Genomic DNA, 13,390 nt, shown 5'->3' with positions numbered 1-13,390 from the left:
ATCGGGTGGCAGATCCCTGTGAGGTCACTCAACCCTGCTAAACAGAGTAACTGCAGAGTACCCCCAACCTGGCTGGTGAGAGGCAGAGGCCATTCCCCGCACCCCTTTGCCTGTTCATTGCCTTGTAACCCTGGGAATCAGCAGACAAGAGGGTCAGATGCTCACCCTGCAAACGCCGGGTGCGGGGCTATTATCAGGTCTGGACTGGCTCCCTCCCCAACAGCGGCCCCTCTCTCCAGCTGCCCCATCCAGAGGAGTGGGGGCCTATGGGCAGGTCCAGGTCAGCGCTGTCCACCCTGCCCCTCTCTGCCCACTCCTAGGGAGGGCAGCGTGCTGGGAGACAAACACTGATTACAGCTCATTGAACTCGACGACACCCACTGAGGAGGAATGTATCCATCTCAGCAAGAATGAGGATACAGAGGCTGAGGAACATCAAGTGCTCAAAGCCCCAGGTCACACAGCTTATGAGGTGGCAGGAACCAACCAGGGCTGGCTCACAGCCTTCCCAACTGGACCAGGCTGCCTCCTTCAGACACACAGGCTGGAGAGAAGGCACAGGCAGCGCTGGGCCCTGGGCAGTGTGTGAGGCGCACAGAGACGGTCCAGGGAGAATCATCTTCCCGGTGATCCTCCAGGCGTGGTCCATGGACCTTCAGGGCACCTGAGGCTCTTTCAGGAGTCTGCAAGGTCAAAGCCGTTTTCACACTACTGAGAAGCTTTTGGCCTTTGTCACTCCTGTTCTGTCATAAACATACAGCGGAGTCTCCTGGAGGCATCAGAATATGTGATATCACAATAAACCAAAGACAGAAGCATACAGAAGGATCCAGCTGCCTCCTATTAAGCCCCAAATTAAAGAGATTTGTAAAAGTGTAAAACAGGGGCGCTCTTCTCACTGAACGCTTTTGTTTCACAAAATGTAATTATTTTCCATTAAAAAATGTTGTTTATGTTAACACATAATGGGTTTTTAAATTATTTTAAAGTAGATTAATAAATATTTAAAATCTTCTTGGTCTTAACATCTAATGTGGCAAATACTGATAAATAAAATCCATACAAAAGCTCTTGGAGATGCTCTGATATTTACAACCAGGGGTCCTGAGACCACAATGTCCACAGACTGATCTACTCCTACAGTCCAGGTTTAACATGGGAGGGGGAGGGGGAAAGGAGGGGAAGGGGTGGCCACCTAAATGCTCCAGGCCTGGGACCCCTAGCTCTGGCCTCAGTAATTCCAAAACCTAACCTGCTGTGTGACAAGACTCTGGGCCTCTCTGGAAAGTGGTTTCCCCACCAAACTGAAAGAATTTGTCTTTTCCATTTTCCGTGATGGGTGTGGGAGACTGGACGGTCCCTCAGATCCACACTGCCCCTGAGGGGTACCAGAGTATTCAGATAAAAGGGACCATTGCTGACAGTAGGCCCTCCTGGCAGACCCACTGGTGGTGGGATGGAATGGGGGCTGCAGCCCTCAGGCCCACCAAAGTTCCATCTGTCTGGCCCAGTGGGCCTCTTTCTGCAGCCAGATGCTGGCATCCAGGCTCAGGTGTCTGGGTGAGCAGCGGACAGTGTGGGCAAGTGGTCTTGCACGGTGATGGGGATGGTGGCATACACACTCAGGCCGTGGGATGAGCGGAGCACAGGAGGTGTCCCACAGTGGTCCTTCCGGGCTTGGCAGAGTGTGGGGCCCACAGCAGTGGTTTGGACCCCACCTGGCGGTCAGCCCTGTCTTGGCTCCAGTGATGCTGCCCACTCCTGACTGACTTCCACTCTCCCTGAATTTGTGCCTATTCCTCTGGGGCCCACACCGGGTCTCAAGTTCAAATCCTTCAAGAGGCAAAGGCTGTGGCAGCAGGTGACGTCACTTCAGAGAAGAAAGCACCTGTTGAGCAGGGGTCGCGCACATGCACTTTGTCACATGCTTTTGCTCCAGGGGCCACGCCCTGGAGCCACGTGCTAGGGCCGGTCTGCAGTTACCTGAGGAGTTCTGGGTACAGTCGGGGAGCGCCTGAGGTTTGGAGAAGACAAGGCTGTGGCGCTCTGGGGCCCTGGCAGGGCCCAGCCTCTCCCCAGGCCCCAGGTTAGTCGGATGTGATAGTAGAAGGCCCTAGATACCATTCCAGGGGAGCTCTCCAGCCTTGGATCTCCCCGTGACCCTGGGCGGGTGACTCCCTAACTCAGCTATAAAGCAGGCATGATAATCACAAACTGTCCTACTTCTCATGGTTGCAAGAAAATCAAGTGCAACCAAAGGCAGGAAAGCACTTTGTAAACGGTTGGTGATGCATAAACTGTGAGGTCCCTGTAAAAGCTGAGCGCTTGGGGCTATTCCACTCTGTCAGGGACACCCCTGTCAGATGTGCCTGGCACAGTTCCACACCCTTCTCAACGGTACAGGCCAGGGGCAGCAGCTACTGGGTCAAGGGTCAGGACCAGGGTCAGGAAGTGAAGGGAAGAGTCCTGTTATTGAGCAAGTGGGATGACTGAGGCCCCTCAGATGCCGTCCCAGGAGCTTGATCCTGGGTACCGCTTTCAGGTGGCAGGACAGGTCAAACAAGAAAGGTTTCCCTGGACCTGAGAAGCAGGTCTGCAAGGACAGGGCCCAAAGGTCATCAGGAAATCGTTTACCCTCAGGGCTCAGAGATATCTGTCCTATAGCTGGGCTTGTGCTGGTCACCTGCCAGGCCCTTGAAGGCAGGAGCCAACCCCAGGCCCTCCCTCCAGAACACCCAGCCTAAGTGACGAGAGCTGGAGCCAGATGGTGACAACACATAGCAAGGGGAGTACTGAAGGAGTGGGCCTCAGGCAGAGAAGGGGGGCTTCACGCTCCAGTAATGTGAGTAGAGGGTGAGGATGTGGTTGGGGGGCCCAGTACAAATTGGGGAGTGACTGGAGCTTCAATGAGCCCCATTCACAGAACCCTCATCACAGGCCAGTCAACTACAGCTCTCACCACCATTGCCTCACTTAATCCTCACTGTAACTCCTTTTTAAAGATGAGAAACTGAAGCTCAAAGTTAAATAACTTGAGTGAGGCCAAGAAGCTAGTGGGTGAAGCCAGGACCCGATGAGAAGCCAGAGACATGAGCTGGGGAAGAGTGAGAAAGGCTGTGTGTGCCTGTTCAGGAGTGTGCACCTGACCATGGAGGCAACGAGATGCCACCGAGGCCGTCAGAAGACACGGGGCACAAAGAGCAAACTCTGCCCGTGCTGCAGGACAGATTCAAGGGGAGAGCCTGGAGCGCAGTGTTCAGTGACCTGGAATACAGGAGAAAAGAGGGCCAATGTGAAAGCCATGTTGGTGACCAATCAAGAGGGTTAGGGATTTCCTTATATAGAGCAGGAGTTGGGGTGTGTCCTAAGTTCCAGGTTAGAGGGGCTGCCACTCACAGACAGAGGGTCAGTGGAAGCAGGGCACTGTTTGGAAAGGAGTTACCACCCTTCACGGTCAGGGTAACACCCAGAAGCCAGAGGGCTTTTTTAGTCTAGGACTCCAGCAGGATGTTTGGGTTAGAGCGACAGAACCGGGACTCGCGGGCGTGCAGACAGATGGAACCTGAAGCTACAGGAGTGGGCGAGCTGGCTGGGGGAAGGGCTCTGTCTATGGGGCAAGAGCAGGGCTCACGCACTCCCTGCCTGGAGGAGTGAGCAGACCAGGCTGCCGAGCAGAGAAGGGACGCTCAGAAAAGAGGGAAGCCGGGGCGACCGGGGAGCGAGTAGGTTGAGGGAGGCAGGGTGGCTGCTGAGAGGCTGAGGAGGCCAGTGAGCAGCATACCGCGCGGGAGCTGACTCACGGGGCCGTGAATGGGTGGCACTGGGCCCAGCACACAGCAGGCGCCACATAAATACTTAACGAACGGAACACGCGAGACGGCGTGCCTTCCCGGAACTGCTGCCACAGACAGCGCCGTGCCAGTCGGAGGCCAGGCCTGCGGGGAGGACCATCTGGCTGCTTGGGGAGCCTGCCTAGGGGCTGCGGGGACACGCAGAGGAGCCGAACCGTGGCGGCCGCTGTGCCACGCTGGGCAGCGGCCGCGAACGCTGGCGGCCTGTTTCCTGCCTTGATTATGGCTGTTTTAATTAACTGCGCTACAGCTGCCTCCATCTTGTTGAGTTTTAATTAAATTAAATGAGCTAACACTTCGTAGGCTGTCTCAGGCGGCCACGGCTGGGACCAGAATCCTGCTCCTGCTGGGTGGCTCATCCCTTCCTCCTCCCCTGGGCACCATGGGGGCGCCCACCCGGCGGGAGCTGGTGTGGAGGGGCTGGCACCCCAGGGAGTGGCAGGACATCTCTGCAGCCAGCAAGGCCCTGAGAGCGGCTAGGGTCATGACCTCCTTTGTGGTGTTGACACCACAGCTGATGGGTACGGTTGGGGCTGGCCATCCGGCCCGAGCCCACGATCCCACAGCTGGCAGGAGGGCTCCTGGACTGAGGTTGACCAGCCCAGCCTGCACTGGCAGCAGATGCAGAGCTGCAGCCAAGCTGATTCCAAGGCTCCCTTCCCACAAAAACGGAATCAATTATCCTGGCGGGAGCCTCGCAGGCAGATCGATCGACAGGGCGACACCTGCCTGGTTTCAAGGCAGCATCCTTGCTCGCAGGGCTCCAAGCTGGCTCGACTGTCACATCCAGAGGAGACAGGTGGCCCTGGTGGCCGAGGGATGGCTGAACATCCCCCTGGCTGCAAGCCTCTGAGGTCCAGCCTTTGCAAGCCTGATGAATCAGACATCTTTGGTGTCTTTCCCTGCCGTCTGGAGAAACAGAGAAGCGCCGTCCAGGCCCCCTTCTCAGGCCGGGCTCCAGGGAAGGTGGAGGATGAATGCCCACAGAGCACCTTCGCAGAGCCCAACACAGCCTGGGAAAGACACTCGTGCCTCCAGGCGCAGAGGTGGATTGAAGTCTGGAGTCGGACAGTCCCAGAAAGGTGAAAGAATCGCCAATGAGCAGCCCTTGATGCCAAGCTCTCTTCCTGGGCAGGTCAGGTGGGCCTACAGCAGTATCTGGCCTACCCACCAGGTGCCCTCTGCTCAGCCCTGGAAGGTCAACCCAGGCCGAGGCCTCCCGTAGCTCCCAGGCCCAAGAGGGTAGCGCTGGGATCCGGCCCAGCGCCATTCCTAAAGTCTCTGCGGCCCCTCGACCCTTGCCCTCTGCTCACCTGAACGCAGTTGCTTGATGCGGCCGTTGCTCGCGGCGGGGTCCACAGGGAGGAAGTCCTTGAACCAAGAGATCTCAGGGTCTGGATTCCCGCCTGCTGCGCACAGCATGGTAGCCGTGCGGGCCTTCTCCACCACCTTCAGCTGAGGCCCCATATCGATGGAGGGGAACCCAAGGGGCAACTGTTCCTCTGTAGACAGAGAGCAGATGTGCACATTAGGGCTGGCACTGCCCAATGGGACCGTCATGATTCCCAGGGTAGCTGCGACCCTTGGCTCCTCTCTTCTCTGCATTCTAAGTACGAAGCCTTGCCCTGACGTGAGGAACCAGAGTCTGGAGCCCCACTGCCCAGCCCTGCCCTTCACAAGGCCAGCGAGCTGCCAGGGGGCCCACCCTGTCCCGTTAGGAAGTTTACAGGTCTGAGAAGTAGGCCGCAGACTGCAGACATGAGTACTTACCTCTCCAGGCCCTGGGAAAATGAGTTTTGAGCCTCTCCTGGCCACAGAAGAAAGTGCTTCGTGGACACTGGGCTGGAGGGGGCCCATGGCTCCCACAGCAGCAGCACCAGCCACAACTCAGCCCAAAGGCTCCCTGTGCCAGCCAGTCCCCACCCTCTTGTGTGTATGAGAAGTGTCCTTTCCGCTGCCTGCATCCAGCCTTCAGCTCCACCCCAGGGCAGAGCCCCATGTCACAGCCTGGGTTCTGGCCCTGACTCTGGGCACCCCTTGCCTTACCAAAGACCCATCTTCCACCTCTGGTCCCCACCCTGAACCTCCTTCCTTACTCAGTCCTGACCTTGGAGGCCATGGTCAGGCCCAGGGACCAGGTCTGAGCATGTGGAAGCTGAAGAGATTAAAAAAAGGAAAAAAAAAAAAAAAAGCCCTGTGAGGACATCAAAAGTCGATGAGGGAGGCAGAACTCCTTGGCTGCTTCTCCCAGCTTGCCAGTGGTTGGGGGCTCATGGAGGAGTCGCGTTCACAGGAGCCACAGGCGCGGGCCGCAGCAGCACACCCCTGCTCCCAATGCACATGGACTCCGGCATCAGCGTGAGGGACCCAGACAGGGGCAAGGCTGCCCACTCCCCACCCCTGGCAGCGCATGGGGCTGAACACAGACTCTGGACAAGCGCAGACCACGCAGAGCTCCCGCCTCCATCACTAACTAGCTCTGCGACCTGGGAGTGTTACTAATCCTCTCCCTTTATCCATTTTTATCTATTAACAAGGTTCAAGTGCTCTCCTTATAAAGTCGTCGTGAAGACTACATCTAATGATGCACATAAGGTGCTGGAAAGTATCGGACAAAGAATCTGAACCCAAGGACTACTGGCTGACGTTATTATAATAGCAAGGGCTAGGCCACCAGGGCAGGCAAGTACCAAGACTTGGGCCTGGGGCCCCCTTCCTGTCCTGGTCTGGTGAGAGGCGCTCCCTGCCAGGAGCAAACCACAGAGTGAGTGTGGCAACTGGGCAGAGTCTCTCCACCAGTGTGGATGCCACGCTGCACACCCAGTGGGGGAATGGGAACCCTGTCCTTTGTCAGTTTCCTGATAGAGGAGCAGGGCCCGGTGGTCGGGGAGGCCAGCACCACACCCATCTCCCTCCCACAGGCCCAACTCGAGTGTGTGGGGATGTTTGCTGAGGTCAGCTCCCGTGCCAGGGAAAAGGCAAGTGGCATCCTCAGAAAGGAGGAAAGTAGAGGCTGGCAGGGCTGGTCCCCCCAGAGACCCAAGGGAAGTGACTGGTGGGCAGGGAGGAGAGGAAGTTGGAGGAGCCCCAGCAGGCAAGGGCAAGACTCTCTCTGCTGCCACACCCCAGGTGGCGCTCTGCCAAGGCTCCAGCTGCCTAAGCATCCCTAAGGGACTGTGGCCCTGTCGGGAGAAGGGGCAGAGTCTCTGGCTAGGGACCAGTAGGAGTCACCTCCCCAGCTTCTCTAGGTAGCTGGCAGAACACCTCCCCACCTGCAGTCCTATAAATTCCAGACGTGAACCCAGCGTCTGCTTGGCTGTAAACATGATCCCACAGCATCCTGACTTTTAGCTCTGATTTTTAAAAGGAAAATGTTAACCGTGGCAAGAAAAGGGAGGACAGAAATGAAAGCAGGACTCGGGATGCGCCAAGCAGGGAAACAGCTTCCTTTGGTCCTGCCGCCACTAGCTTCTCCTGGAAGGCCCAGGCAGGGCTCCATCCACTTCCACCATCCCTGGACTCCCCAACAGCCGGGGGACACTCAGGGCTGCTGGAGACATCCCAGCCCACTGGGGTACCAGTCTAGTTCTTCCCAGGCCTCAATTCGACCTGCTCAGCCCTCCTGAGCAGTGGAGGGGGAAGTGGGGGCAGGGCCTGCCAGAGTTAGGGCCCAGGAGTCAGCTGGCCTCCATCTCTACCCACAAGGTGCTGATCAAGGAGAAGGGAAGAAGTACATACATCTGCAGCCCTGTGATCTGGGAATGTACTCTGAATTCCTAACACGGGGAAAGTTTTTGGGATCGTGCCAAATTAAGGACAATTAATTTTCCTCCCTCAATTATCGTGCCCTCAATGGCTCCGTCCTTGGCTCAGATCATCCCTCGGGCATAGCCGCCAGAGCCTAAAACCGGCATGTGTGAAGAGTCCATAAAACAGCGGGACCCAAAAGCCAGTCCCTTGTGCCAACTAGGCTTCCAGGCACAAGTCGGAAGGCTGCAGTTCTGCACCTTGGTGGGGGGAGCGTGTCTCACAGGAGGACTCCAGCCCTTCAGGAATGACCTGCTGTTGGCTCTTCCTTCCACACTCACTTGGTGCAGCGCCCCCCCACCCCCAGGCGCATTCAAATATAGCCAAGGACAGCAGCCGCTTACTGACGCCTGTGCCCGTCTGGCCAAGCTGAGTCCTGGGCAGGCTGGTGTAAACTGACCCACCAGACTGTCATGTTAATCCTCTTCACATAACCCCTGTACCCTGAACCGCAGCAGTTTGGGGTCACTGTACCCTGAACCACTCACGCTAAGGACCAGGGCAAATTCCTCAGGCTGGCATCACATGACCACTCCAAACCCATCAACACCAGGGAAAACAGAGGCCCAGGTAGAGGGATAAAGGTCAGATTTATGGAGCACTTCCTAGTTCCAGGTAATGCGTTAAAATGCCTTACAAACTGATCTAATCTTTACTGAAACTATGTAAAGTATATGAGCAAATGGAGGCGCAGAGAGATCCAGGAACCTGCCAAGGTCACAGAGTTAAGTCGAGGTGGGGCTGGGATGAGACCAGGTGGTGTGACCCCACATCGGCAGGGTGTGGGCGCTGGGCTCGGGACGGCCCTGGGGGAGCCAGCCAACATCCTGCTCCCATACCACGCCCTCTGCCGGCTGGGCTTCTGGCTGGGCGCTCCACCGCAGACCCCTGCACACACGCCGCCACGTTTCTATTTCCGCAAAATGAACACGACTGCCCCACACACGGCCCCCGCCGGCACGCACCACGTTCCAACACCGGCACGTACTGGTCACGCCGAGTTCGCTCAAAACCCATCCTGAGGGCAGCTGGGCTGCGCAGCGCCGCGGGAGGAAGGGTCCCTCCCCGCGCCAGACCGCCTCGTAACTATGGCAACGGCGGAGAGCCGGCGCCGCGGCGGAAAGGCGGCGCTTGCGAGTGCGAGCCGCTGCGGCCCCTCCCGGGTTGTCACAGCACCCCTTCTCAAGACCCTACTCCCCAACTCTAGGGAGCCCAGCTTCCTTCCCGCTCAACTGACGCCAGGCTGGGGGCTGGCCCCCGGAGTGCGCACAGAGCGCGGAGGTCCCCACATCTGCCCCCGGCCAGATTTTTGCAGTGTGTCCCTCGGGGGCAAAGGTCGGTCCATCCTCTGATAAAAGGGTCCCCCGTGAAGAAAAAGAAAAACCCGTGGGGACTTTAGTGGACCTCAGAGGTACTGGGAAGCCTCTACAGTTCTTTGTGGATTCTGCCTGCATGCACAGTTAGGGCATGCACACATTCCCAGGGTCTGCCCACACAGATCTGTGTACCTGGGTTGGGGACACACGTGTGCATATACACTGGTTTTAGATACTGCAGTGGGAACCCTGACTTCTTCTCTGCCATCCTCACTGGGCAGAGAAAGGTGACAGGGTGCGGGGGCTGAGGGGTGGGTGTTGGGAGCCTAAGGCTCAGAGAGGGACAAGAGCTTGGCCCAGGTCCCCACAGCAGGAATGCAGTCGGATCAGTGCTATCTTGGTGGCTTCCTGAAGGAGGAGGGAAATGCAGGAGTAAGAAACACTTGAGCATGAGCAGCCGGGGAGAGCTTTTTAGGGGAAGGGAGGGAGGGGCTGCCTGAGTAAGGGCTGGGGGAGGGGAGGGAGACAGTGGGAAGGTGAGGCTGGCTGGCGCTAAGGCCTGATGGATGAGGCTGGGGTGCGGGTGGACAGGGGATCAGCCTAGGCTAGCGGCAATGACTGGGGGAGGAGGCTGCTGCTGCCCCCTTCAAAGCACACACAGGTCTCTTTGTCCAGCTCAGCTTGGGATGCCTGAGGCGGAGTCTGGGCCAGAGGGAGGGGGCTGCACCAGGGAGGTGGACAGATGGAGACGCCTCGCGGGGTCCCGGAGCGGGCGGCACCGTCTGTCAGCAGGAACTCCTCACTCGTGTTTACCCAGCTTCCTGGAGTCTCTGTGTGCACGCAGGCGCGCGCGCGCATGCACACACACACACACACACACACACACACTCTCTTACACCAGCTGCCTGGGGTGGCACCGTCTGTAGGCCTGACCCCCTTCCCGGTGCCTCGGTGCTAGACCCGGCCTCACCTCCTCGCTGAACGCAGACACCTCGATCCGTGCACAAGCAGGCCCCACAGACAGATACATGGAGAAAGAGACAGGTGCAAAAACAGAAACCTCCATGTGCGTGCGGAGGGGCACCTGCAGTGACGAGCACCTGTGGAAACAGACGCACGCAAGCAGAGCCAGTGGGAGTGCACGCAGAGACGCAGAAACACACATGTGCAGACATGCAGAGCAACACGGATGCTGGTGTGGCGAGTCCCCTGGAGACGCCTGTGGGGCCGGAGCCGGGAACTGCAGACGTGTGGAGACGCACGAGGGGACCTGGTGGGTAGCGAGGCTGCTGGTTCGCCCAGCCCGCCAGCACTCTAAGGGAGCCAAGGCCACCTCAGGCCCTGTCCCTGAGGCAGCCCCATCCTTAGCAAGGTCAGGGTCAGGACACCCCTGAGCAAGCGGGAAGGGCCCCTCGGACCAGAGAGCTCCCACCCTTTCCAAAGCCCCACCCCTCCCCCAGGCTGCCAGGCAGTCAGGGAGGCCTGGGGAGCCTTGGGCTCCCTTCGCAGTTTTCAGTCTTCATTTTCAGCTTTTTCTAAGAGAAAACTCCCACCTCTTCCAGCACTCAGATTTCATCAAACTTGGCATCTTAAAAGCCTGTTTTGTTTTTGAATCCGAGCTGTTTGGGGCCTGTCGCTGCCGAGAACAGCCAAGCAGGCGAGGCCTCCCCCTCCCAATCCCCTCCTCCCCAGGACTTCCCTGGCACCTCCCAGGGCTCTACTCAACCTGGCTGGTGAGGCCTCCTAGTCGCACACCACCAGGTGACCCCGGGGGCTGGTCCCAGCTCTGCACCCTCCACATCCCAGTTTCTGGGGTCTGACCCACACTGAACCCTCCTCCTGGGGTCTCCACCTCAGTCCTACTCCAGGACCATTCTCTCAGTCCCTTTACCCCTGCTAGGTTCCAGCCTGGGCCCTCCAGACCACTGAGAACCTCCCTCTTGCTCTTCAGGTCCCTGTAGCCCAGCTGCCACCCCCATGGCTTGACGCCAGCGTGCTCACCAAGGTCAACCACAACTTCATGGAGCTAAGTCCAGAAGCCACGTCTCAGCGGTCATCTTGCCCGACCTCTCGACAGCACCCCTCCCTGCTCCTTCAGATTCTTTCCTCTTGATTTCCACGGACTCAACCCTATAGGAAAACCCAGCATCTGGGGCTCCATCCGGGCCCTCTTCCTGTCCTCTGGCTCCCTAAGATGTGCTTGCCATTTCTCTCCCCACTATCTCCAGCTGTCCCTCGGAGCGCCAGGCAATATCTGAACAAGGCCTCCTTGGCACCCCTCCCCGGGATGCCTACACACACCTACTACGACAGATTTCTAAGTGGACTCATCAACTGGCCCCTCAAACGGGTCCTCCTCTCATACCTGAACCTTAGCGAACAGCACTGTCATCTACCTGGCCCGGAGCCAGCAACCCCGAGTCACCCACCTCCCCAGTCCCACAGGCCAGGCGAGCTTTCTAAACTGCATGGAACCTAGTCTCCCTTCCTCCTCTACCCACTGCCTGGGTCTGGGCCACTGCCACCTCTTGCCTGGGCCACTGCCCTGGCCTCTCACTGGTCTTCCGGTACCTGCCTCTGCACCCTCAGGGACCTTTCTCAAGCAAGCATTTTATCAGGCATTCCCCTGATTAAAATCCTCTCACCCCTGGCAACCAGAGGCACGGGACACCTCATCAGGGGTGGAGGATATGAACACGGAGAGGTATTTGAAACCTCCAAGCTGGCGAGCTGTTCCCAGAGCTGCCAGCTCCGCCGTGGTCCCGGGGCCAGGGCGAGGGGGCCACACACACAGCAGGACCCTGTAAGAGCCTGCGACTACAGGGGTGGGAGGGGCAGGCTGGGCACAGGCAAGGCCTCCAGTGTCTGTCGCTAACAGAAGAGGCAGGCATACTGCCCACCCCACAGGAGGGAGCTTTCAGAAAGGGGTCCACTTGGGCCCCCTGAAGATAGATCAGAACTAGAAAAAAGTGGGGGAACCCATGTACCAAGAAACTTAGAAACCTTCCTGGCAATGCCCACCTACTGACACCTCTCCCACCCCTACGTCCAGGGCTCAGATCTCTCCAGGGAACGGCTGCAGAGCCTCGTATCTGTGTGGTCCTGAATGTGACTACGGTCACAGCGGGGCTGGAGGGACAGGTCACAGGGCCAGAAGCACTTAGGTCATGCCTCAGCTGCGAGGGAAGGGGCAGAAGCTGGCCTGGCTTCTAGGTGCGAGGTTCTAGGGGCCCTTTCTATGTCTTCTGTGGATGCAAATCAGGGAGGTGACGGGCCCAGCTTCCTCAAAACAAGCCCATTACCTGGTCACATATGCAGGCAACAGGAAAGGGGCACGGTCATTCTCTGCCTGTGATAGCCCTTTACCCAAACGCCCCAGCCCCTAATCAGCCCTGGGCCAGGGACAGGGAAGAGGGTGGGGCAGGGAGCTGACTCCCTGGGGAAACGTCCACCCGCCCTGAAAACATGCGCTTAGGTACTGGCCGTGCTCCAGGTGCAGCCAGCCCTGGATGGCAGGACAGGGGTGTATGCTGCTCATCAGTCCTCACGCTCAGAGGGGCTTGGCATGGGGCTCAAGAGGACCTCATCATCCCACAGTCCCCAGACCAGGGTCAAAACCACTTCTGAGCCGGGGGTCCAGGCCCAGCACTGACTGCCTGCCTCCCACCACCAGTCACTACCCAACAGGCCTGACAGCAGGCCTCCCCCAGAGCCTATCCCCAAGGAAGGGGGCAAGACCAGGCACGCCACGTGGGCACCTAGATTCCTGGGCCTCTGTGGCCTGAGTGGTATGGTCCTGGTCAGTCACCAGCAGACAGCAAGGCCAGGTGGGAACAGGTGAGAGGGAGCCGGGGCTCAATGCGGGGAGGAGACGAAGAGGAGAGAGTCCCAAGGTCTGGGGAGGATCCCTCCCTGGTGCCCCCTCCCCCTGGCCTGCTGAAAGGTAGTTTCTCAGGCACTGAGAACAGCTCAGGCTGACCACTCTGCCCCACATCCATCTTTGTCTAGCTGCCCTGGCCGACCACCAGCCTTGAGCAGGGATCCTGTGGGGTCCTGGAGGCAATGAGTCCAACATCTCTGGCCTCCTGCAGCACCAGACTGACTGCACACACTCGGCCCAGGCTGCTTGCTGCATACCCCTTCCCCCGCTGTACACAACAGCCCAGAAGGTGCACCCTGCCTGCTGTTCAGCCTGCACCCCATATAAACACTGTCTGATGCACACACGGCATGCCGTGCACCACCTGCTGTATACACACCACATACACACTGCCTGATGCGTGTGCACACAAGCACACGCACACGTGCACACACACAGTCGGAGGCACGGCCCTGTTTTCTATACAACCCATAAGGCACACACATCCCATAGAGTGTAACACCACATCACACACCTCACACACACAGCCTTCCAGG

The 13,390-nt window shown here is 58.4% G+C and overlaps 1 protein-coding gene across 3 annotated transcripts in view; it reads right to left on the bottom strand.

The window, feature by feature from the left end:
• Nucleotides 1-13,390, bottom strand: part of PTPRF (protein tyrosine phosphatase receptor type F) — an 84,271-nt gene that overhangs the window by 43,099 nt on the left and 27,782 nt on the right. For all 3 annotated transcript variants that reach the window (XM_055401300.2, XM_055401301.2, XM_088835217.1), the window contains one exon: nt 5,165-5,353. In XM_055401300.2, the coding sequence (XP_055257275.1) occupies nt 5,165-5,353 (189 nt within the window). The remainder of the gene's footprint in view (nt 1-5,164; nt 5,354-13,390) is intronic.

The sequence above is a fragment of the Moschus berezovskii genome, chromosome 4 (genome assembly GCF_049115385.1).
Source record: "Moschus berezovskii isolate FMDL1 chromosome 4, NW_MosBer_1.0, whole genome shotgun sequence".
Taxonomy (NCBI): Eukaryota; Metazoa; Chordata; class Mammalia; order Artiodactyla; family Moschidae; genus Moschus; species Moschus berezovskii.
Note: the sequence above shows the minus strand (reverse complement) of the source record. Positions and strands in the feature narration are given on the sequence as shown.